The 24626-nt window shown below is 43.6% G+C and overlaps 1 protein-coding gene across 3 annotated transcripts in view; it reads right to left on the bottom strand.

Moving 5' to 3' along the window:
* Positions 1-2116: 2116 nt before the first annotated feature.
* LOC135519980 (lysophospholipase-like protein 1) overlaps positions 2117-24626 on the bottom strand; it is a 37548-nt gene continuing 15038 nt past the window's right edge. Inside the window, exons 1-5 of one of the 3 annotated variants that reach the window (XM_064945270.1) lie at positions 8204-8352; positions 7425-7524; positions 5014-5183; positions 2974-3089; positions 2117-2676 (exon numbers count right to left, since the gene is read on the bottom strand). In XM_064945270.1, the coding sequence (XP_064801342.1) occupies positions 2425-2676; positions 2974-3089; positions 5014-5183; positions 7425-7524; positions 8204-8234 (669 nt within the window). In that variant the 5' untranslated portion in view covers positions 8235-8352 and the 3' untranslated portion in view covers positions 2117-2424. Of the gene's footprint in view, positions 2677-2973; positions 3090-5013; positions 5184-7424; positions 7525-8140; positions 8353-24626 lie in introns of those variants that run through there. The other 2 variants (XM_064945268.1, XM_064945269.1) reach the window with 2 other exon arrangements.

Genomic DNA, 24626 nt, shown 5'->3' with positions numbered 1-24626 from the left:
TCAAGGCCTCCTTCATTACCTACATCTATTCCCTCCATTAAATCACAAAACGCATGGATGGCAAATAGGCTACAGCCCAGGCCTCTGGCCAGGGGAAGAGAGGTAGAAAAAGAGAGAACGTGTGGGGGCATGGAGGGAGCGAGTAAGGAGCGATGGCTAAGGAGGCATACAAGAGAAGGGGAGTGTGCCAGTCGGTGTAGGGGAGAACTGCTGGCCGCTCAACAGTAGCATTCTTTCACACATAGCTGGAAGTAATCAGCGATCAGGGCCAGAGAAAAATTCAGAGCTCAGTCTGTTTGCTTTGGCCGCACCTCCCACCCTCTCTTCTTTCTCTCCCTTCCCCTCGACATGGGCTGAGGCCCTGAGCGCACCCCCATCTTCCACCTCCCCATTCTCTTCTCCCTTTCTCAGCCGCCCATCCCAGCCACACCAAACCACTAAGAATGATCTCAACATTGCTGCCTAATCCGAGTTCACCTGATACTCACGTTTCCATCCTCTCCAGTTGAAGGAGACAGAGAATGAAAAACCTAGATAGAAAAGGGGGAGAGAGCATGATTGACAAATAAACTTTGCACATGATTTGTTGGGTGATTAGAAAGTGGAGAGTATAGTGGGAGCACAGAGACTTTAATCAGTGTTGAGTTCAACACACGTTGATGAAACAGATGCTGGAGGTGAACGCTTCCTAAATGGTGGATGGTCTTGAGGCCAACTTCTAACTGAATTCAAATAGCCTTACTGCTACTGTAAAAACAGCTAGATGCCAAAGCATTTTGGACATACAGTTTACATGTTGGAATGAAAGCATGCACGGCTGTCACGTAATAAACATGCATTTTCCTTTGCAGTGAGATACATTTTGGTTTGGTGTTCTTGTGTGTAGGGGGACCTGTTACATTCTCTAGCTGGTTCAACTGAGCAGCTATCATTGTTCATACCTTATTCATGTCTTTTATTTGATAGTAGTTGCAGTCTTGTGTCATCGCTGCAACTCCCGTACGGACTCGGGAGAGGCGAAGGTCGAAAGCCTCTGCTTCTCAACACAACGCACATCCAACCCGGAAGCCAGCCGCACCAATGTGTCGGAGGAAACACCGTACACCTGGCGACCTGCTTCGGCCCACCACAGGAATCGCTAGTACGCGATGAGACAAGGATATCCCTTCTGGCCAAGCCCTCCCTAACCCGGACGACACTGGGCCAATTGTGCGTCGCCCCATGGACCTCCCGGTCACGGCCAGCTGCGACAGGGCCTGGGCTAGAACCCAGTCTCTGGTGGCACAGCTAGCACTGCGATACAGTGCCTTGGATCACTGCACCACTCGGGAGGCCCCCACCTTATTCATGTCTAAGTTGGTGATTTGTTATAGACTATATCATGTAACCCACAAATATATAATAAACTCATTAAAATAATGTTAATTTTAAAGGTTTGTGGATACAATTTCAAAAATCATAATTCAAAGTATTTTCCAAAGGGTGACTGCTGATGTTGACAGATGTTTAATTTATAGCCAGGACTACACAAGAAACGGGAATCATTTCCATAACTCATTATGTTTGGTGTTACTACTGCTCACTCATGATCTTCCTGTGTTCTGACCCTGGCCTGCAGCCCTACACTAGTGAAGGCAGCCCAACATCCGGACTACCTTAAGCACAACGCCGAGAGGCTGCAGGTAGGAAGAAGGGAAGAATAGCTAACTGCTTCTTCCCAATAACTATCAATGAGGCGATGTGTGCTACGGAGCAGAACTACTGAGCAAACAGAACAGACCTCCGCTCCCTCCTTCCCCACACATGTTCAACACATTCCCCAGCGCAAAACGATAATGGTGTATAAAAAAAAACAGAGCGAGCAAGATTGACTAAACAATTCCTGTTCTCTCTACAGCAACGGTACTAATTTGACTCTAGTGTTAGTTAGACGATAGGGGTGGAGGCAGAGCATGCTCCCATATCCTATCAGAGTTAGACAGACGAGGCTGAAGTGTTAAGAGTGGAGACTGTACAAGCGCAGAGGGAGTGGTTATAAGCACTCAACTATCACATGTTCTCTTTTGAAGGGAACCACACAGCTGTTGAGGACACTAAGCAAGCACAACTGACAGTGTCCAAGCAAAAAAAAAACATTTATTGACAGATTTTTTTTAAAAGCGGTATTGTGTCCAACAGAGGTTGTGAGGAGGTGGTCCACGGCCCACTCAGCATGTTAATATCCTTTTCACACTATAGTACCGACCTGACCGTGCTGGCTCGCTTTTCCAGCTTTGTTCCAGAAACTATGGGCAATTCTTTACCAGGCCAGCGCAGTACCGTTTGGTTTGGCTCATTTTAAAGCAGCTCAATACTGTGAACGTGTTATTAACATGTTAATAGCGTGTTGTTAATGTGTCTGTTTAGTGGTGTGGGGTTGACTGGTCACTGCCCACTGGCGCCTAGACTGTCCGGGCGCAGCTTGGTGAGGATCCAGGAGCGCAGTAACTCAATCTCTGGCCGGGAGAGCTGGTGCTGGAGGCCTGGGAACGAGTGGAAGGTGGTAGTCATCCCAGCCTTCTTCAGCAGGGCCGTAGTTTCTTCTCCCCACTTATGGAACACCAACTCGTCTCCTGTCCCATGGCCCTGGAATAGCTCTGGGAGGGGGCTCCCCGCCCTTGCCCGCTCCTCCACAGCCTAGCAGGGGGAGAAGAATCAGTCAGACACTTCTAGACTGCTTACTAGCACATTCTATAGGCCCAATATCTCTGTCAGAACCAAGTGCAGCCAACTCCTGATAAATGCAAGATCTTGGGACTGACATGGAGCATCTTTGAATTGGGAAACTGTATATCAATACACCAATATTTCTCTACCACTATCTGTCATTCAAAGGACAGTTGAGTATGTAGTTGTAGTTTTCTGGCGCTCTAATCAAGATTTAGAATATTTTCTGGACAGTTTAGTAGACATACCAGTGACAGCCTGCCTTACCTGATATACTACAGAGTCTTTGTTGAGAAAGCTGGACAGAGCAAAGACTCCTGCTACGTCAGGGTGATAACGGCACGCCAGGTGGAGGGCCATAGCTCCGCCCATAGAAAAACCCCCTTTGGACAAGGAACAAGACAAAACAGAACATGTCATTGCACTGGGTTCCATTAGGTGTCTTTGTACAGGTATTCACTGAAAATGTGTATTGAATATTGTATCCAAAGTGCTTTTCCCAGAAAAAAAAAAAAAAAAAAAAAAAAAAAAAAAAAATCACATTTTTTCCAACTGTGCATACTGGCAATAATATAAGATAGGAACATAATAATAAATATATTCATTTATTATTATGTATGAGTAACAGTAGTTTAAGCCATCCTGGCAGTTTAAGCGGTCCGAAGTGGAAAATACTCTGCCTTTGACTGAGAAAGACAATAAAAAAAACATCAAAAATGAAACAGACTCCATAGTTCCACATCATCAGCTTTTTCGCTCCTCAGGAGTCGGCATCCGTTCACGAGCCCGTCCTTAATCTCACACATCTGGGTACATCTGGGCACACGGTGTACATCTGGGAAAGTGTGAAAGTACCCATCATCCTGTCAGAGGGGGAAGGGAAGAATGGAGATATGGGGGGAGTTCACACGCTTTGCCCAACGAATAAAACATTTGTCCATGAGATTCTGTTTCTTTCATTACTTCACCGGCTATACTCCTTGAACCAAAAAAAGGTGTTATCTAGAACCTAAAAGGGTTCTTTGGCTGTCCCCATAGGATAACCCTTTGTAGAAGCCTTTTTGGTACTCCTGTTGGGACAGCTGAAGAACCCTTTTTTCTAAGAGTACATACTCTGAGACTGTCTTTCTGGTATACTCTCAGTCTTCATTCCAATCCACGATAACAAACCTCAATCATACATTCACATTCTAATGTCTCCTTCTTTCGTATACCCCTCCGCTGTGCTGGTTGGTAGAGTGCTGCTGTGTGTTTTCAGTGTGTGTGTGTGTGTGTGAGCCTATATGTGTGAAATCATGACTGTGGCGATAGCTTCTCTTTTCTGAGATTTCCCAACGGATCCGTGCTTTTTTAAAGAGTGAAAAACATGAACACACAAGCCTGCGGCGGCGGCTTGTACTTGAAAGTTTTTTTCCATGGAAAGTTCTGCCGCTTGTCAGTCCGTCAGCCCTGCAAGTGGACTCCGGGTACAGACCACTCCCGTTTCTCCAGTATGCCGACTGATTCCAATGAGTATTTATAGTTAATGACAAAATGTTATGATTTAGGAAGATAATATTTCTCCCAGGAACATGTGTTTTTTGAATCACTTTCTCGAGTGGAGTTCAGGGGCTTTTCTGGCGTTCCACACTGGGCCTTTCACACAAACGCTCAGCTCTTTTTTCTTCTTCTACTCACAACTATTTCCGTATATTTATATATTTCAGGGCTTGTAGGTTAACCCTTTTCCCAATGTTCCCATCGGTTTCCCCTTTCATGGACGCTATCATTTGTTCTCTTACAGAGACATAAAACTTGCGATGGCCCCCCCACATATTTCCTGTGGGAACTCTTACCTAGGTTCTAAAATAGTGTTTATGGAGCTTGATCCGAGCGGTTTTATGTCATTGTCATTTACACGCGAACCTGATAACCAAACTATTTGGGAAAAAGGATTTGCTGAACCCGAGAATCCCTCCAGAAATACTTTACGGTTCATAATTGGCAGCGTATAAAAGGGTAAAGAAACCTGATAACTTGCATTCTTCATTTTATATCATGACAGAGGGAGTTGAGAACACCAAGGCCAAGAGAGAGAGAGAGTGATGTGTGTAGAGAGAGAAAGAGCAAGATCAAGCAAATGGGCAAGTGGATAGGTGCATAATACACATTCAGGAGGGGGTCATGGAGTTAGGAAGTCATGAGGAAGGTAACGAGTGAAGGAGAGACCATACAGCCAAATCTGACATATGGTCGGAAAGAGACAGGGAAATAAAACAAACAGCTCTAGTAGCAGCAGAATTAGCGTGTATGTGTGTGAGACAGTACCTATGATCATCCTGTGTTTTGGTACTCCTGCCCTGATCTCCTCCTGTATAACCGCTCCCAAGGAGTTGGCCATGGCGTCTATAGACTCCAAGTGCTCCAGGCAGTCGTGTGAGATCTTGTAGCGGTCAAACCACACATTGGACAGAGCCCCCCGCATGGGTGTGTATGGCCTGAGGGGTCAACAGAAGACAGAACAAGATTCAAAGTTTAGCTATGGAATGAGGAAAGGTTTGGGTAGTGAGGGTCACATCGGAGGAGGAGAAGAAGATGTACCCCTTTCCAAAATATTGTGCTGACCCGAACCGCACTGGCTTGGAAATGATCTATTCACATGGTTCATTCATCTCAGTGCGGTAGTATGAAAAGGGTATTAGGCTATTTAGCCTATTTAAAATGCTATTCAGGGTCCATATTCATAAAGCATTGGAGTAGGAATGCTCACCTAGGATATACACTGCTCAAAAAAGTAAAGGGAACGCTTAAACAACACAATGTAACTCCAAGTCAATCACACTTCTGTGAAATCAAACTGTCCACTTCGGAAGCAACACTGATTGACAATAAATTTCACATGCTGTTGTGCAAATGGAATAGACAACAGGTGGAAATTATAGGCAATTAGCAAGACACCCCCAATAAAGGAGTGGTTCTGCAGGTGATAACCACAGACCACTTCTCAGTTCCTATGCTTCCTGGCTGATGTTTTGGTCACTTTTGAATGCTGGCGGTGCTTTCACTTGTGGTAGCATGAGACAGAGTCTACAACCCACACAAGTGGCTCAGGTAGTGCAGCTCATCCAAGATGGCACATCAATGCGAGATGTGGCAAGAAGGTTTGCTGTGTCTGTCAGCGTAGTGTCCAGAGCATGGAGGCGCTACCAGGAGACAGGCCAGTACATCAGGAGACATGGAGGAGGCCGTAGGAGGGCAACAACCCAGCAGCAGGACCGCTACCTCCGCCTTTGTGCAAGGAGGAGCAGGAGGAGCACTGCCAGAGCCCTGCAAAATGACCTCCAGCAGGCCACAAATGTGCATGTGTCTGCTCAAACGGTGGTATGAGGGCCTGGCGTCCACAGGTGGGGGTTGTGCTTACAGCCCAACACCGTGCAGGACGTTTGGCATTTGCCAGAGAACACCAAGATTGGTAAATTCGCCACTGGCGCCCTGTGCTCTTCACAGATGAAAGCAGGTTCACACTGAGCACATGTGACAGACGTGACAGTCTGGAGATGCCGTGGAGAACGTTCTGCTGCCTGCAACATCCTCCAGCATGACCGGTTTGGCAGTGGGTCCAGTCATGGTGTGGGGAGGCATTTTGTTTTGGGGGGGCTGCACAGCCCTCCATGTGCTCGCCAGAGGTAGCCTGACTGCCATTAGGTACCGAAATGAGATCCTCAGACCCCTTGTGAGACCATATGCTGGTGTAGTTGGCCCTGGGTTCCTCCTAATGCAACACAATGCTAGACCTCATGTGGCTGGAGTGTGTCAGCAGTTCCTGCAAGAGGAAGGCATTGATGCGATGGACTGGCCCGCCCGTTCCCCAGACCTAAATCCAATTGAGCACATCTGGGACATCATGTCTCGCTCCATCCACCAACGCCACGTTGCACCACAGACTGTCCAGGAGTTGGTGGATGCTTTAGTCCAGGTCTGGGAGGAGATCCCTCAGGAGACCATCCGCCACCTCATCAAGAGCATGCCCAGGCGTTGTAGGGAGGTCGTACAGGCACGTGGAGGCCACACACACTACTGAGCTTCATTTTGACTTGTTTTAAGGACATTACATCAAAGTTGGATCAGCCTGTAGTGTGGTTTTCCACTTTAATTTTGAGTGTGACTCCAAATTCAGACCTCCATGGGTTGATAAATTTGATTTCCATTGATCATTTTTGTGTGATTTTGTTGTCAGCAACATTCAGCTATGTAAAGAAAAAATTATTTAATAAGAATATTTCATTCATTCAGATCTAGGATGTGTTATTTTAGTGTTTCCTTTATTTTTTTGAGCAGTGTATAATCATAATCATTATTATCTTAAAGGCAAAACTGATCCTAGATCAAAACACCAACTCTGAGATGCTTTATGAATAGATGCCCAGATGTTCCACCTGTCTGGGTTAGTTCAGTTATTTCAAAGACAACAGTTGAAGGGCTTTGTCTGTGTGTTGAGGGGTTTCAGCAGCTTGACTGCAGTACTGCATTTAGCGGCAGGTAGCATAGTGGTTAGAGCGTTGGACTAGTATCCAAAAGGTTGCCAGATCGAATCCCCAAGCTGACAAGTTAAAAATCTGACGTTCTGCCCCTGAACGAGGCATTTGACCCACTGTTCCTAGGCCGTCATTGAAAATAAGAATTTGTTCTTAACTGACTTGCCTATTTAAATAAAGGTAAAATAAAACAAATAAAAATACCTGGCTGGAGCTGTGGGATATACCACTCTGATGTGGGGGAAAGCCAGGTCTGGTACCGAAACCTCTTTGACCCATGCTCGCACTCCCCGTCCAGTGTCTCCTGCATGGCAGAAGTGAACAGTTAGCCAATATAACTGACTCACCAGTCACGAGGCTTACAGAGCAGAACCTTGGTTTCACCAACATCCCGTTCACATGCTACTGACTGGTGAATATTTGTATTTTATTTAACATGTATTTTATCTGGGAGATATCAGATAAATACATATAGCATTCTGTTTTTTTCTCTTGTGATCAAGCCCAAGTATTAAGTATCCTTTCAATTGAGTGGTCAGCATTGGGAAATGTTAGTCTAAGTATTAAGTATCCTTAGACTAACATTTCCCAATGCTGACCACTCAATTGAATGTATCGATCTACGTAGCTTCTGTTTAGCTACATTACTAATTTGCCACAGTAGGCCATATCATAACGCAGTTAAAGGTTGCGTGGAAGCCACATTGTATAGTTATACATTTCAAAAGACAGCCAGTCCTGTCTGTCCATCACTGTACACAAGCTTTCAGTATCTAAATCGAAGGTACTCTGGCAATGCTACAGGCTAGGCTACAGGTCGCTAACCTACCAAAACTCCTAGTTATTATGAGGCTAGTTCAGCGTAGTTACCGTTGAAGAAATGTCACTAAAACATCGGGAGCTGTGTAAAACGTAACCACCTGAGCCGTGTAAGAAGATGACCGACGCGGAGTGTTTCCCGGTTGGAGATGCAACACACTTGCCTAGAAGTTTGCTGCTCGGTACGGCAGCCATGACTTCTCTGTGTCTTGCGAGACGACAGAGCAGACGGACAGGCCTCTGTGATTGGATAGATGCGGTTTACAGATGACCAAAACCTAAACTCCCGATAGGTTGTTTCCGAATGCACATTTTTCTCAATCCGGAAGACTCAAAGATTAGGGAATTTACGATGCATATGCGCATGCTCCAAGGCAGCTATGAAGGCTACGTTTGGTAAATGATTACAATACATTTTCACTTCCCCTTTGTAGGATGAGTATGTCAGAATTCATGGGCAAGGACCAATTTCCCCCTGATGCGATTTAGAGCCACTAAAGTATGAGTTTTAGTAGCCCCACAAAAACTGATGTCAGTGTGCTCTATCATGTGTGCAGTGATTTAATGGAATGTCTGGATCTACAAATACGTTTAAACACATTCTAATGTCTTATCTTTTATAAACATGGGCCTGTTTTACTCAGATTCAGGTCATTTTCACTTGCCTTGGACCACACAAACTGTGTCCCAACCCTGACCCTCAATAATGTTGCAGAGAGGGATCAGCTTGAAAGTGGGTGGCTATCTTGCTGTGCCAAATACCAAAACTATAAACCCACTCAGGGGTCATTACCTCCATTTTGTGTAATAGAACAGACTATAAATAATTCATTAACCTTTCACTAACATGTTTTACATGGGAAGCTCCCCTCTTTAGAACAGGCTTGTTGATGTGAAACTTGATATTAGGCCTACATGTCTGGGTCATGGTGTCTGTGCCATGTAACGTTGTTGTCCTTTTATTCCTTATTTGACATTGCACAATGGTTGTATGACAAAGGAATGCACAGGTCTCTTTGGAGGTTGATGTGGAATATGGTGTGAAACATGACACATTCACTCAATCATTAACAAACTTTAAAATATATATTTTTTTTTAAATCAGTGAGCACCACAAATGTGTGCTTTAATTGTTTTCATGATTATTTCTTGGTATAAGTAGCTTCACTACAGAGACAGAGGTGAAATAAATATTCAATACATCTAATGTGGGTTTTGTGTGAGTTGTTCAAAAGAACAAAATGTATTTTACATTTAATTGAAGCCCATTGTGTGGCCTTGTTATGGATGGCTCATGTTTTGGATGGCACGCTGGAATGAATTCCCTCTGAGTGATTCATGCTGCTGACTGATAAGTATCATGCTGACTGATAGGTGATGCTGACTGATAAGTGACAAGTATCTCACCTCACACTTTATCATCAGTGTTGTACTCATGTCCCTGTGCCTACCTTGCCCAGCTCTATCCTCACCTGCTTGTTATTGCCTATGATAGCATCTGGGTGTGCATGTGTTGGTGTTAAAGTGTGCTACCTTGCTTCCGTGAGATACCCGTTGCAGCAGTGTCATAACAAATGTTTGAGTTTTTGCAGGTTTAAACCAGACAGTGAAAAAATATGTTCCAAAGATAACTTTAGCACTCATACCCCTGCCCCTCACAAACAAGCACTCGCTCATTCTAACTCAGGTTAACCCATGCACCCTATAAGTGGCTAAGTCATGTGGCTCATAGTAATAACTAATAGCAATAGCACATACAAGTCCAAAAGAGATTGAACAATTTGTTAAAACTCTCAGTATTTGTGTGTGTGTGACAGTGTGTGAGTGAGTGAGTGAGAGAGAGAGAGAGAGAGAGGAAAATAAAGATTTAGAGTGGGGTCAGATTGTAAGTAAAGCATTGCAGTGGGTTTGGCGCTCTCTCAGGCTTTCAGAGGTTGGTTGTTATAAACAGTAAACAGTAGAGGCTCTGGTGGCCCACCGACAGTAGCTGTGGAAGACGTAAATCAAACTGTGATTTTTTCAGTAGTGCTGTTATAGACTGAGTCAGAACTAAACATGACACACACACACACACACACACGTTTCTCAGGGAAAGAAATAGCTGATCTGTCTTCATTTAGGGACCCAAATCCCCCAGAGCTTTACACCAGATGCTGTCCTCTCCTAACTATATATATATTTTTTTTCAAAGTGAAATAAAAATGGGAGACATTAAGCCGTAGAGGACAATCCTTGCTTCTGTTAATTCCTGCTTCTGGTTTTATCATATTGGAAAGTTTGACTGGGGAGTTAGCACTTTGATCGCAGCAATTTTTCACCCTGTTGTTTTTCTTTTGCCTTTCATTTTTCACTTTTTTCTCTCTAAATGTGAGCTCACTGGTGAGCCCGTTGGGGGCTGCCGTGGAAAGGTAGCTTCTTCACATTGATCAGTGCTGATGAAATAATCACCACACTCCAACTACACTCAGAGGTCTTTCTGTGATTCAGGTCCATGACAGGGTTTTTATTTATAGAGGGAACTTAGTTAGCAAAAGGAAAAATGCCAGCAATGGAAACTTGTTCTCCCCTTTCCAGTTAGGCAGGCTAAAGGGGATTGGTTTGATCTTACATAGTACACTCATAACTCAAAGGGACTCAACATGGACTCAACACAGCAGTCACATATGAATCATACTTCAGTCCACTTTGACTCACACTTACACATGATAGGAATGACATCATTGGACTCCCAGCTCTGGGAATATACATATCTACAGTATGGCCTTGTGTCATCTAGATATCAGTGTTTTATTACTGTAGTACTGCCAAGGCTTCTTGGCAGTAACAATTTATTTATGCCTACTATGTGATCTGTGACGTGGATGCAGTACAGGTGTTAGTGTCCTCTTGGCAGATGCTCCAGGTCTCTGTATGATCAGGACCTGTCCTCACATCCTGTATAGTGCCGTTGCCGCTGACTCTACTGACCTGCGTGTCCTGCCTCAACCCACAATACAGTGTGCTGCCTTGGCTGCTCTCTCACCGCGTTTTATGGCCTCACTTCAAAGGTCCCTGCTTGCAGCCCTGCCAGAGAGCGCCACATAACTCAGCCAACATAAAAGTATGGCCGACCATAAATTTTTACGGAGAAAAAAACCTAAGTAAACACAATGGGCTCCTAACAAGCAAACGAACGGAGAAACAATGCCACCGCCTCTGCCCATGTTCTTTTGGAACCAGCCAAGTCAGCTGTTGACGGTTTCGCTTTTAATATCTGTAAATGTATTGTCATTATGTACCCAATCCATAATTCCTCCTACCTACAGCGGTGCAGAGGTATTGGGTTTTCAGGAATGTGCACGGGAGGCCAAGGAATTTTTTGCCGATGTGATTTTATTTTCAGGGTTCACTTTGATGTGGATGGATGTATTCTCCATTCTCTCCCTTAACGAGAAAATCAGAAGCATACATGCCAGCACAAAGGTCAACTGGGAAAAGTGTACTTTTATGGAGAAGTTTTGGTTTACACAACCATTTTGATGTGATAGTTGTATCTAAGTTTAAGAGCAGAGTTTGGAAGGAATAAGCTTTATGCTCTCCTTGCCTTTTTATCAGAGCTATGAATATCCACTCTCTTTACCCTCTCTCAGATACCACTGCATCCATAGCTGCACCTCATCAACCCCATTGGCCCTGCCATATTACTGTAGCCGCCCTTCTCTCACATTGTTCCCTCTATGAAAGTCTGCTGTCAGTGCAGGAAAAACTTGGGGTATAGAGTTTGCCTCTAAACGTTTGCTTCATTAGCTAATAGTAGTTGAGGTCAGACGTGGGCTAGGGAAAGCTGATCCTAGACCAGCGCTCAGGGCCAGGGGCAACGTCTCCCCAGAGTATTGGGGAAGCACCTGCTCTCCCCGGGCCTATGATTTAACCATAACAGAGCTTCTGTAGCTCTGACTTCAGAAAGGTTTCTATTACACAGGAAAAGTGGGAAGCAGTGTTTTCTGAGCTGTGAGCGGTCACAGTTTGCGCTCATGCCAACTTCCAACTGTATTTTTGGAAAATAAAGGGTGAAGTTAGAGCATCACCACAGCATTTTGCACAGCACAGGCTCTTCTCTGGGTTGATTTTGGATGGGGGAGGCCCTCTGGAATGGAGATTCCCTCTTTGTTTTGAAGGACATGTCATGGAGAATGACTGGGAAGCAAAAATGTTGAGGGGCATGAAATAGAGAGAGAAATTCAGAGAGAAAGTGATGCAACACACAGTTCTGTATAATGACTCATTTGAACCCCCCAACAAATTAGAATGACCCTTGTAATATTTTGGTTGTGTCCGAGACCATATTGAATTTATATTATATTCAAACAGATAAGCCCCGACCGAGTCATTGGAATCACTGTCGTTTATCTGACTGGCTGAATATGGAGAGATACAGGAGGAAATGTGAAATCCGACTCCTGATCTAATCTCCCCCTTTCCCCTCTACCCCACCCCAAAACATTCTGTTCCCACGTCATTCAATTCTGATGTCCCATCCCAGGGGCTCTAAGTGCCACATCCCGGCCCTTCCTCTAACCTTGCTTTGAAATCTGACGCGGGAAGAAAATACAAAGTTATGTGTTATCCCCCCCCCTCCCACAAAATAATTGATCAAAATAAATGTCATGGTGGTGTGATGCAAATGTGCCACATCCCCTGCTTAACAGGGTAGCCTTACTTTTGTGCCTCTCTTGAGATGCTCAACCCTGGCTAAACTCAATGCACAAGCCACTGTTCGACTGTTTATGTCTCTTTAAAAAGGTCATAGTCTATCTAAAGCCCTGTTGGCACCATGGTCCATGCACCCTTGAGACACTGACCGTGTGTGTCTTTGAAGTAGCGCCACGGTAGAGTACTTGAAACCTCAGGTATCATGGCCATGAGCCTCAGCTTTGACTATCGCTTTCATTCCGTGTCAGCTCACCTGCCACTGGCAATTTCCAAAATGACACTGTAGGGCTATTGCTAACCAATGTCCACTCTAGCATCCCCACCCAGCTTCTATTCCTGTCGCCACCGAGCAGCAGATGATGCTGGGAATCTGCCAGCCAGAATATAAAAAGGGCCAGAAGATGATGGTGCCCCCTCCAACAGGAGTGACTTGATTTCAGAGAGAGAGCGAGAGAGAGTGGTGGTATGGGGGGCAATGGGGATCATCAACTTGGAGTCTTGAGTTACAGGTTCACATGCAACACTGAATGGGTTTCACTGACAGGTGACAGGGATTTCCCCAGAGACAGAGGCAGAATTCCAAACACTTGGGCCTGAAGAACACAAGAAGTGGCCGTGATGGAGAGAGAATAGTTGGGCGACCAGGTTTTAAGGTGAAGGGTCATAAATCTCACTTATCAACACAGCAGTGACATATGAGGTCCTTGGAGACAGCCCCCCCACCCCACACTCTAAACTCCCTGATCTGATTTTAGCTGTGCAGCCGGGGACTGGGTTTGGCACGTTCTCTGGCAGTGGAAAGTTCAATGGTGAAGGGTCAGAGGTCTTGTTAGTGATAGGGTGGATAGTAGTGAGTAGAGTTGCAATCGAGTTGCAATATTGAGATGAAAACGGGAGAAAACCCAAGTTTTATTATGTTTGTTTATAAAGAAATGCCAAGAAATAATGTTATGTTCAACATACAGTTGAAGTTGGAGGTTTACATACAACTCAGCCAAATACATTTAAACTCAGTTTTTCACATTTCCTGACATTTAATCTGAGTAAACATTCCCTGTTTTAGGTCCGATAGGATCACCACTTTATTTCAAGAATGTGAAATGTCAGAATAATTAGTAGAGAGAATTATTTATTTTAGCTTTTACTTCTTTCATCACATTCCCAGTGGGTCAGAAGTTTACATACACTAAATTCATATTTGGTAGCATTGCCTCTAAATGGTTTAACTTGGGTCACGAGTGTCGGGTAGCCTCCCACAAGCTTCCCACAATAAGTTATGTGAATTTTGGCCCATTCCTCCTGACAGAGCTGGTGTAACTGAGTCAGGTTTGTAGGCCTCCGTGCTATAACACGCTTTTTCAGTTCTGCCCACAAATTTTCTATGCGATTGAGGTCAGGGTTTTGTGATGGCCACTCCAATACCTTGACTTTGTTGTCCTTAAGCCATATTGCCACAACTTTGGATGTATGCTTGAGGCCATTTGGAAGACCCATTTGCGACCAAGCTTTAACTTCCTGACTGATGTCTTGAGATGTTACTTCAATATATCCACATAATTTTTCAATTCCTCATGATGCCATCTATTTTGAGAAGTTCACCAGTACCTCCTGCAGCAAAGCACCCCCACAACATGATGCTGCCACCCCCGTGCTTCACGATTGCGATGGTGTTCTTCGGCTTGTAAGCATCCACCTTTTTTCTCAGAACATAACGATGGTCATTATGGTCAAACAGTTCTATTTTTGTTTCATCAGACCAGAGGACATTCTCCCAAAAGTACGTTCTTTGTCCCCATGTGCAGTTGCAAACCGTAGTCTGGCTTTTTTATGGCGGTTTTGCAGCAGTGTCTTCTTCCTTCCTGAGAGGACCTTTCAGGTTATGTTGATATGGGACTCGTTTTACTGTGGATATAGATACTTTTGTACCTGTTTCCTCCAGCATCTTCACAAGGTCCTTTGCTGTTGTTCTGGAATTGATTTGCACTTTTCGCACAAAAGTACGTTCTCGGAGACAGAACGCGTCTCCTTCCTGAGCGGTATGACAGCTGCATGGTCCCATGGTGTTTATACTTGCGTACTATTGTTTGTACTGATGAACGTGGTGCCTTCAGACATTTGGAAATTGCTCCCAAGGATGAACTAGACTTGTGGAGGTATACAGGTTTTTTATTCCGAGGTCTTGGCTGAATTCTTTATATTTTCACATGATGTCAATCAAAGAGGCACTGAGTTTGAAGATAGGCCTTGAAATACATCCACAGGTACACCTCCAATTGACTCAAATGATGTCAGAAGTTAGTTTACCAGAAGCTTCTAAAGCCATGACGTAATTTTTTGGAATTTTCCAAGCTCTTTTATGGCACAGTCAACTTAGTGTATGCAAAAGTCTGACCCCCTGGAATTGTGATACAGTGAATTTTTAGTGAAATAATCTGTCTGTAAACAATTGTTGTAAAAATTACTTGTGTCTTGCACAAAGTAGATGTCCTAACTGACTTGCCAAAACTATAGTTTGTTAACAAGAAATTTGTGGAGTGGTTGAAAAACGAGTTTTAATGACTCCAACCTAAGTGCATGTCAACTTCCGACTTCAACCGTATCTTTTCATGTATGTGTATCCCCCGGTGATGTAAGGACTAGGTTTAATAATGATTTGCAACACTTGCGAGTAACAGAGCTGCCGAATATTATAAACACAATTAAAGTTGTGTTTGCTACTATAGCAACTACCCGTGCCATAGCAACCTGGAAGAATCCCACAAATGCAATTTGGGTGTGTTTCAGAGAGGAGAATTTCAGAAGTTCATGGTAAACATGTGCTATGTAACAGTTTCTGTGTGTGTGGGTGGGTGTTTGTGTGTGTACACGTTTTTACTATACTAGTGAGTGCCAGAAGTCCTCACAAGAATATTAAACCAACTTGTAAAAGGCTATTTTAGGCTTAGGGGTTAGGTTTCGAGTTAGAAGTAGGATTAGGGGTTAGTGGTTAGGTGTTGGGTTAGAAGTTAGGGTTAGGGGTGAGGGTTAAGGGTGAAGGTTAGGGTAAGGTTTCAGGTTAGGATTAAGGTTGGGTTAGGGGTTAGGGAAAGTAGGATTTTTAATGGGAATCAATTGTTGGTCCCCAAAAAGTGAAGGTTTACAGCGGGTAATGTTACAGGTTGAGGTGATAATAACGGTAAAGGTTGGAATGTTATTGCTGAGAATGTCACATGAGTCAGGAGCTTGGGGGAGGAAATGTGATGGCTGTAAATGTAGCAAAACAGGGGACAACAGCAGTTACAGGTGAGAATCAATTAGTCATTCATTGTTTGGTAGGTATACAAGTTGTATCGTCAAACATATTCTAGTTGTTTAGCAAAATACATTATAGTTGTATAGTCAAAAAGGTTTTAATTGGATAGTCAAAGATGTCATAGTTGTATAGTCAAATACAGGTAACTGCCAAAATAATGGAAACACCACTATAAAGTGACTTAATAGGGTGTTGGGCCACCACGAGCCAGAACAGCAGCTTCAATGCATCTTGGCATAGATTCTACAAGTGTCTGGAACCTTGTTGGAGGAATGTGAGACCATTCTTCCACAAGAAATTCCATAATTTGGTGTTTTGTTGATGGTGATGGAAAACGCTATCTCAGGAGCAGCTCCAGAATCTTCCAGAAGTGTTAATTTGACTTTAGATCTAGTATGTGAGACGGCCATAGCATATGGTTTACATTGTTTTCATTCTCTACAAACCATTATTTAGTAAAATATGTTATAGTTGTATAATTATAGATGTTATACAGTTTCACACACACACACACACACACACACACACACACACACACACACACACACACACACACACACACACACACACACACACACACACACACACACACACACACACACACACACACACACACACACACACACACGGGACAGTGACAAATGGTGACTCTCGAATACTGTCACATGACCAGGAAGGAGGACGTTTGAGTGGCAATACATTGCTTCTGTGCTTTGTACATTTTACACTGAGTGTTTAGTGCTGTTCCATACCGTGTTGGCTGGATTTTGCCTTTTCCTGGAGCTAACGTTAGCAGGCTACTTGGCAAGCTCGGTTACCTAGCCCTCACAGGAAAAGCTTATTTCGTGATGCGGTTGGCTCTTGTAGCCGGGACTGCTGTTTCTGACCCAAGTATAAGGATGTTGGATTACTCTGATTTGGAGTAGCCATGAAATATGAGACCTGTGAAATGTTCACCGGAGTAAAAGAGTGTCCTGACTTTTTACACTTGTAAATAGCGTAAGCAACTTGTTGCCTCAAAATACCAGCTCATTGAACTACTAGAGGAGAACAGGATCCTAAAAGAATGTCTTGCTTTGGCTAAGGAGACGCTAAGATTGCATGCAGTTTTTGATGTGACAATTGTAAATGACCGAGGAGATAACCCAGGGTACTCTACGAGATTGGGCTCCTCTGCATAAGCCACTGAAGATCCTACCTTGGACCACATTCCCATAACAACACATTGTTTTCTGGATCTGGTCCTGGGTTACAGAGCCGGCCAGCCCCTGGATCAGCCCCCATAGCACGTCCCACAGGCTCGCAGTGACCCACTCGTCATCCTCCAGTGTTGGTTGCTATATGGAGCTCCATAGTTAGGGATGTGGTGGTCATGAAAGCTAGGACATTCTGCTTCCCTGGGTCCCTGTTACCACCAGGTCCCTGGAGCGATGGAGATGCACCCGAATGCTCACAGTCGTCATTCATGTTGATACAAACGTCATCCATCCTCCTATATTGGAGCAATTAAAAGATGACTTTAGAGGGCTCATAGGCAGGCTAAAGGAGACAGGCAAGCAGTTACTCATTTCCGGTCCTCTACCAACAATAGAATGCTTTAGTTATCTCCTCTAGCTACACTACTGGCTTAAATCCTACTGTTCCTCAATGAATTTGGAGTACATTGAAAATGTTTACCACTTTTGGGAGAGGCGCCAGTTTTACAAGAAAGGGGCAAAAGTTGTCTGGTGTATGCTATTGCCCCCACAGCTAACCAGGCTCTGTGAGAGTTTCAATCTGCCTCTATTTCCCTGCAGAAAGCCTTTGTTGAACTGAAATGAGTACTTAATGCAGGTAAAACCAAGTATGTTATTTTCCAAATCACTTAAAATGCATCTGATAATTTTTGTATATGTACTTTTGATGGTCTGGATTGACAAAAAACAATCTTTCAAAAACCATGTTGATCAGTTAGTTAATTAAGAAATTAAGAAATAAAATAGGCTTCTTCCATAGGAACAGGTCCTGTCTTTCGTTAAATAGCAGCAAAAAAAAATATTCAGTGAGCATTCAATCCGGTTATTAACTATGGCAATATTCCAGCCACACTCGTTGTTGGAAAGTGTATCACAGCGGCACACAGCCATGCAATCTCCATAGACAAACATTGGCAGTAGAAGGGCCTTATTGAAGAGCTCAGCACTGTCATAGGATGCCATCTTTCCAACAAGTCAATTCGCCACATTTCTGCCCTACTAGAGCTGCCCCGGTCTACTGTAAGTGCTGTTATTGTGACATGGTCACTTCAGCCGCGGAGTAATAGACCACACAAGCTCACTGAATGGGACTGCCGGGTGCTGAAGCACGTAATGCACAAATATAGTCTGTTATCAATTGCAACACTCACTCCCGAGTTCCAAACTGCCTCTGGAAGCAACGTCTGCACAATAACTGTTTATCGGGAGCTTCATGAAATGGGCGAACCATGGCCGAGCAGCCGCACACAAGCCTAAGATCACCATGTGCAATGCCAAGCATCGGCTGAAGTGGTGTAAAGCTCGCCACCATTGGACCCTGGAACAATGGAAATGCGTTCTCTGGAGTGTTGAATCATGCTTCAACATCTGGTAGTCCGAAGGAAAAGTCTCAGTTTGGCAGATGCCAGGAGAACCTTCCCGAATTTATAGTGCAAACTGTAAAGTTTGGTGGAGTAGGAATAATGGTCTGGGACTGTTTTTCATTGTTCGGGCTAGGCCCCTAAGTTCCAGTGAAGGGAAATCTTAACGCTACAGCAAACAATGACATTCTAGACAACCTTGCGCTTCCAACTTTGCGTAAACAATTTGGGGAAGGCCCTTTCCTGGTTCAGCATTATAATGCCCACGTGCACAAAGTGAGGTCTATACAGAAATGGTTGGTCAAGATCGTTGTGGAAGAAAAAAGAAATAAGCAAACACGTTTAGTGTTCGCCAAAAGGCATGTGAGAGACTCCCATAACATATGGAAGAAGGTACTCTGGTCAGATGAGACTAAAATTGAGTTTTATGGCCATCAAGGAAAACGTTATATCTGGCGCATGGTGGTGAGAGAACACCCCGAGAACACCACCATTTTCATCAGAAGGGACTGGAAAACTGGTCAGAATTGAAGGAATGATGGATGGTGCTAAATACAGGGAAATTCTTGAGGGAAACCTGTTTCAGTCTTCCAGAGATTTGAGACTGGGACGGAGGTTCACCTTCCAGCAGGACAATGACCCTAAGCATACTGATAAAGCAACACTCGAGTGATTTAAGGGAGAACATTTAAATGTCTTGGAATGGCTTAGTCATCCAATTGAGAATCTGTGGTATGACTTAAAGATTGATGTACACCAGCGGAACACATCCAACTTGAAGGAGCTGGAGCAGTTTTGCCTTGAAGAGTTGGCAAAAATTCCAGTGGCTAGATGTGCCAAGCTTATAGAGACATACCCCAAGAGACAGCTGTAGTTGCTGCAAAAGGTGGCTCTACAAAGTATTGACTTTGGGGGGGGGTGAACGCTCAGGTTCAGTTTTTTTTGTCGTATTTCTTGTTTGTTTCACAATAAAAAATATGTTACATCTTCAGTGGTAGGTATGTTGTGTAAATCAAACGATACAAACCCCACATTTTTTTTTTATTCCAGGTTGTAAGGCAACAAAATATGAAAAATGCCAAGGGGGATGAATACTTTCGCAAGCCTATATAGTGGAAAGCCTTCTCAGAAGAGTGGAGGCTGTTATAGCAGCAAAGGGGGGGACCAACTCCAAATTAATGTCCATGATTTTGAAATGAGATGAGACCGTAGTCTCAGCTTGACTCCCTGCTTAAATAAAGGTTAAATAAATACTAAAATAGTCAAATATGTTAGTTGTATAGCCAAAGATGTTATAGTTGAATAGTAAAAAATATTGTAGTACAGAAAGACCCCACAACTACAGTCGTGGAAAAAAGTTTTGAGAATGACAAATATTAATTTTCACAAAGTTTGCTGCTTCAGTGTCAACAGATATTTTTTGTCAGATGTTACTATGGAATACTGAAGAATAATTACAAGCATTTCATAAGTGTCAAAGGCTTTTATTGACAATACATGAAGTTGATGCAAGGAGTCAATATTTGCAGTGTTGACCCTTCTTTTTCAAAACCTCTGCAATCCGCCCTGGCATGCTGTCAATTAACTTCTGGGCCACATACTGATGGCAGCCCATTCTTGCATAATCAATGCTTGGAGTTTGTCAGAATTTGTGGATTTTTGTTTGACCACCCGCCTCTTGAGTATTGACCACAAGATCTCAATGGGATTAAGGTCTGGGGAGTTTCCTGGCCATGGACCCAAAATATCGATGTTTTGTTCCCCAAGCCACTTAGTTATCACTTTTGCCTTAGGGAAAGGTGCTCCATCATGTTGGAAAAAGCATTTTTTGTCACCAAATCGTTCTTGGATGGTTGGGAGAAGTTGCTCTCGGAGGATGTGTTGGTACCATTCTTTATTCATGGCTGTGTTCTTCGGCAAAATTGTAAGTGAGCCCACTCCCTTGGCTGAGAAGCAACCCCACACATGAATGATCTCAGGATGCTTTACGGTTGGCATGACACAGGACTGCTGGTAGCGCTCACCTTGTCTTCTCCGGACAAACTTTTTTACGGATGCCCCAATCAATCAGAAAGGGGATTCATCAGAGAAAATTACTTTTACCCCAGTCCTCAGCAGTTCAATCCCTGTACCTTTTGCAGAATATCAGTCTGTCCCTGATGTTTTTCCTGGAGAGAAGTGGCTTCTTTGCTGCCTTTCTTGACACCAGGCCATCCTCCAGAAGTCTTCGCATCACTGTGCGCGCAGATGCACTCACACCTGCCTGATGCCATTCCTGAGCAAGCTCTGTACTGGTGGTGCCCCGACATCACAGCAGAATCAACTTTAGGAAAAGGTCCTGGCGCTTGCTGGACTTTATTGGGTGCCCTGAAGCCTTCTTCACAACAATTGAACCGCTCTCCTTGAAGTTCTTGATGATCCGATAAATGGTTGATTTAGGTGCAATCTTACTAGCAGCAATATCCTTGCCCGCGAAGCCCTTTTTTGTGCACAGCAATGATGACGGCACGTCTTTCCTTGCTAGTAACCATGGTTGACAGAGGAAGAACAATGATTCCAAGCACGACCCTCCTTTTGAAGCTTCCAGTCTGTTATTCAAACTCAATCAGCATGACAGAGTGATCTCCAGCCTTGTCCTCGTTAACTCCCACACCTGTGTTAACGAGAGAATCACTGACATGATGTCAGCTGGTCCTTTTGTGGCAGGGCTGAAATGCAGTGGAAATGTTTTTGGGGGATTCAGTTCATTTGCATGGCAAAGAGGGACTTTGCAATTAATTGCAATTCATCTGATCACTCTTCATAACATTCTGGAGTATAGGCAAATTGCCATCTTACAAACTGAGGCAGCAGACTTTGTGAAAATTAATCTTTGTGTAATTCTCAAAACTTTTGGCCATGACTGTATTGCACTGTCTATTGCAGGAACTGGAAACCTGATACAGATTGACTAAATCACTGGGGTTTACATGGTTGGAAATCTCATAGATATTTTAATGATTTATGGTGCTACTCTCTGGCTGACAAACAACACCATGCTTTTGCTTCTTCTTATATGATATAAACATGATTTGGCCCAGTAAGACAAACATTATGCTAGTAATTTATAATCCTGTGTGAACAAGGCCCTGCCTTGGACTTCAGCTCGGTTATTTTCCATCTTTGCAGGAATCGTACAAAGTATAAAAGATATTCCGGCTGTGTGGAAAATGTGTGCGCTATAAGTGAAGGAACAGACATGGGTCCCATTCCAGAGGCGTATAACCTGATCCTCAGAGGTGGGCCAAGGGGGTCTGGAGTGGGTTCAATGGGGTCCCCACGCAATGTCGACAATATGATGCATATACAGTACAGTACCATACATACATACCATACATACAGTTGTAGCCTATGTGATGGTCTGCTATTGGACTGATTTCTTGAGTTGTGTCACTATGTCCTACAGTCTCTGTGTTCCCTGTATTTGAATGCGTTTGTGTTAGGGAAAGGCAAAGTGTGTGTTGCTCTGTACACCCTGTAACCCCACACATTGACTCGGTACCGGTACCCCCTGTATATAGCCTCATTATTGTTCTTTTATAGTGTTACTTTACTTTAGTTTATTTAGAAAATATTTCCTAAACTCTATTTTCTTAAAACTACAGTGTTGGTTAAGGGCTTGTAAGTAAGAATTTCACGGTAATACCTGTTGTATTCTGTGCATGTGAGAAATAAAACCTGATTTGATATATGCCATTTAGCAGACGCTTTTGTCCAAATTCACTTACAGTCATGCGTGCATACTGTATATTTAACATATGGCTGCTCCCGGAAATCGAACCCATTATCCTGGTGTTGCTCTACCAATTGAGCTACAGAGGACCACTGTGCATGTGTCTCTCTGTACAGTGCAGTAAGGGAGTAGGAGAGCAGGTGAGATTACATTCGGTTCATTACATTACATCCATATGTGTGTGTGGGAACTAAGTGACCTTGTGGTTTCTAAGGATAAACTCCATATCGTTGTCTCTCACCTGCACTACCCAGGTGCTCTGAGTCTTTATTGCTGTAAGATGACCCTAAGTCAGAGTCCTGTGATGATTTATCCCTCAGATCTCTTGTGGGAACAGGAATAAAGGGAATAAAGGTGGCTTGGGAGTCCCAGGTGGGAAACCAATGGCACAAACCTCTGACACAAACAGCAGAACAGCCGTGTCTCCTTCTCTCATTTCCTCATACACCTGTTATGAGTGTACTCAATACTTTTAAAAAAAAGAATTCATTTGGTATAATGTGCGTTTGTGTGCGTGCGTGTGAGCACTTGTGTGCCCAACAGCTACGTGAATTTGAACAAGAGGAATCTTGTGTAGAAGCCTGCATTTACACAGCCATGCTATGCCATAATATGGCTACTATGCTTTGCCACGGTAGCCAAAATGCACGGAGGATAATTTTTTTTATGAGACGTGTGTGTAGAACTGTATCCACTCTACCAGATCAGATTCCATTTCCATATTATACACTGAGTGTACAACACATTAGGAATACCTTCCTAATATTGACTTGGGGCGTGTACTCTACAAGGTGTCCAAACTCTAATGCTTCCCACAGTTGTGTCAAGTTGTCTGGATGTCCTTTGGGTGGACCATTCTTGACACACACAGGAAACTGATGAGCGTGGAAAAACCCAGCAGGGTTGCAGTTCTTTACACATTCAAAACTGGCACCTACTAGCAAACCCTGTTCAAATGCACTTAAATCTTTTGTCTTGGCCATTCACCCTTTGAATGGCACACACACAATCAATGCCTCAATTGTCTCAAGGCTTAAAAATCCTTCATTAACCTGTCTCCACCCATTCATCTACACTGATTGAAATGAATTTAACAATACATTTGAACTGGATTCACCTAGTCAGTCTATGTCATGGAAAGAGCAGGTGTGCCTAATGTTTTTTTATGTTCAATGTTCTAGGTTCCAGTTCCAGCTTCTATGTTCTACACTCTTTCAAAAAATTATTCCAAAAGGGTTCCAGGTAGAACCCTATGTGGAAAGGGTTCTACAGTTCCACGTTCTAGGTTCCAGATCAACCAGCCATGACACAGCTGCCATCGTACACAGCTGCCATGGTCTTATTATTGAGAGAATTGTTGTTTGATTACAGTATGATGTCAGACAACACGGGGCACTGATGTCTAGTTATTTCTACATCCTGCTTGGTTAAATATACACAACCGTTCAAAAGTTTGGGGTCACTTAGAAATGTTCTTGTTTTTGAAAGAAAGGCACATTTTTTGTCCATAAAAATAACATCAAATGTATCAGAAATACAGTATAGACATTGTTAATGTTGTAAATGACTATTGTAGCTGGAAATGGCTGATTTTTAATGGGTGTACAGAGGCCTATTATCAGCAACCATCACTCCTGTGTTCCAATGGCAAGCTCTGTTAGCTATTCCAAGTTTATCATTTTAAAAGGCTACTTGATCATTAGAAAACCCTTTTGCAATTATTTTAGCACAGCTGCAAACAGTTGCCCTGGTTAAAGAAGCAATAAAACAAGCCTTCTTTAGACTAGTTGAGTATCTGGAGCATCAGCATTTGTGGGTTCGATTACAGTCTCAAAATGTCCAGAAACAAATAACTTTCTTCTGAAACTCGTCAGTCTATTCTTGTTCTGAGAAATGACGGCTATTCCATGTGAGAAACTGAAGATCTCATACAACGCTGTGTACTACTCCTTTCACAGAACAGTGCAAACTGGCTCTAACCAGAATAGAAAGAGGAGTGGGAGGCCCCAATGCACTACTGAACAAGAGGATACGTACATTAGGAGAGTCTTGTTTGAGAAACAGACGCCTCACAAGTCCTCAACTGGCAGCTTCATTAAAAAGTACCTGCAAAACACCAGTCTCAACGTCAACAGTGAAGAGGCGACTCGTGGATGCTGGCCTTCTAGGCAGAGTTGCAAAGAAAAAAACATATCTCAGACAGGCCAAAAAAAAGAAAATATTAAGATGGGCAAA

Source organism: Oncorhynchus masou, chromosome 29 (assembly GCF_036934945.1).
Source record: "Oncorhynchus masou masou isolate Uvic2021 chromosome 29, UVic_Omas_1.1, whole genome shotgun sequence".
Taxonomy (NCBI): Eukaryota; Metazoa; Chordata; class Actinopteri; order Salmoniformes; family Salmonidae; genus Oncorhynchus; species Oncorhynchus masou.
This window is presented reverse-complemented; position numbering and strand designations above follow the sequence as displayed.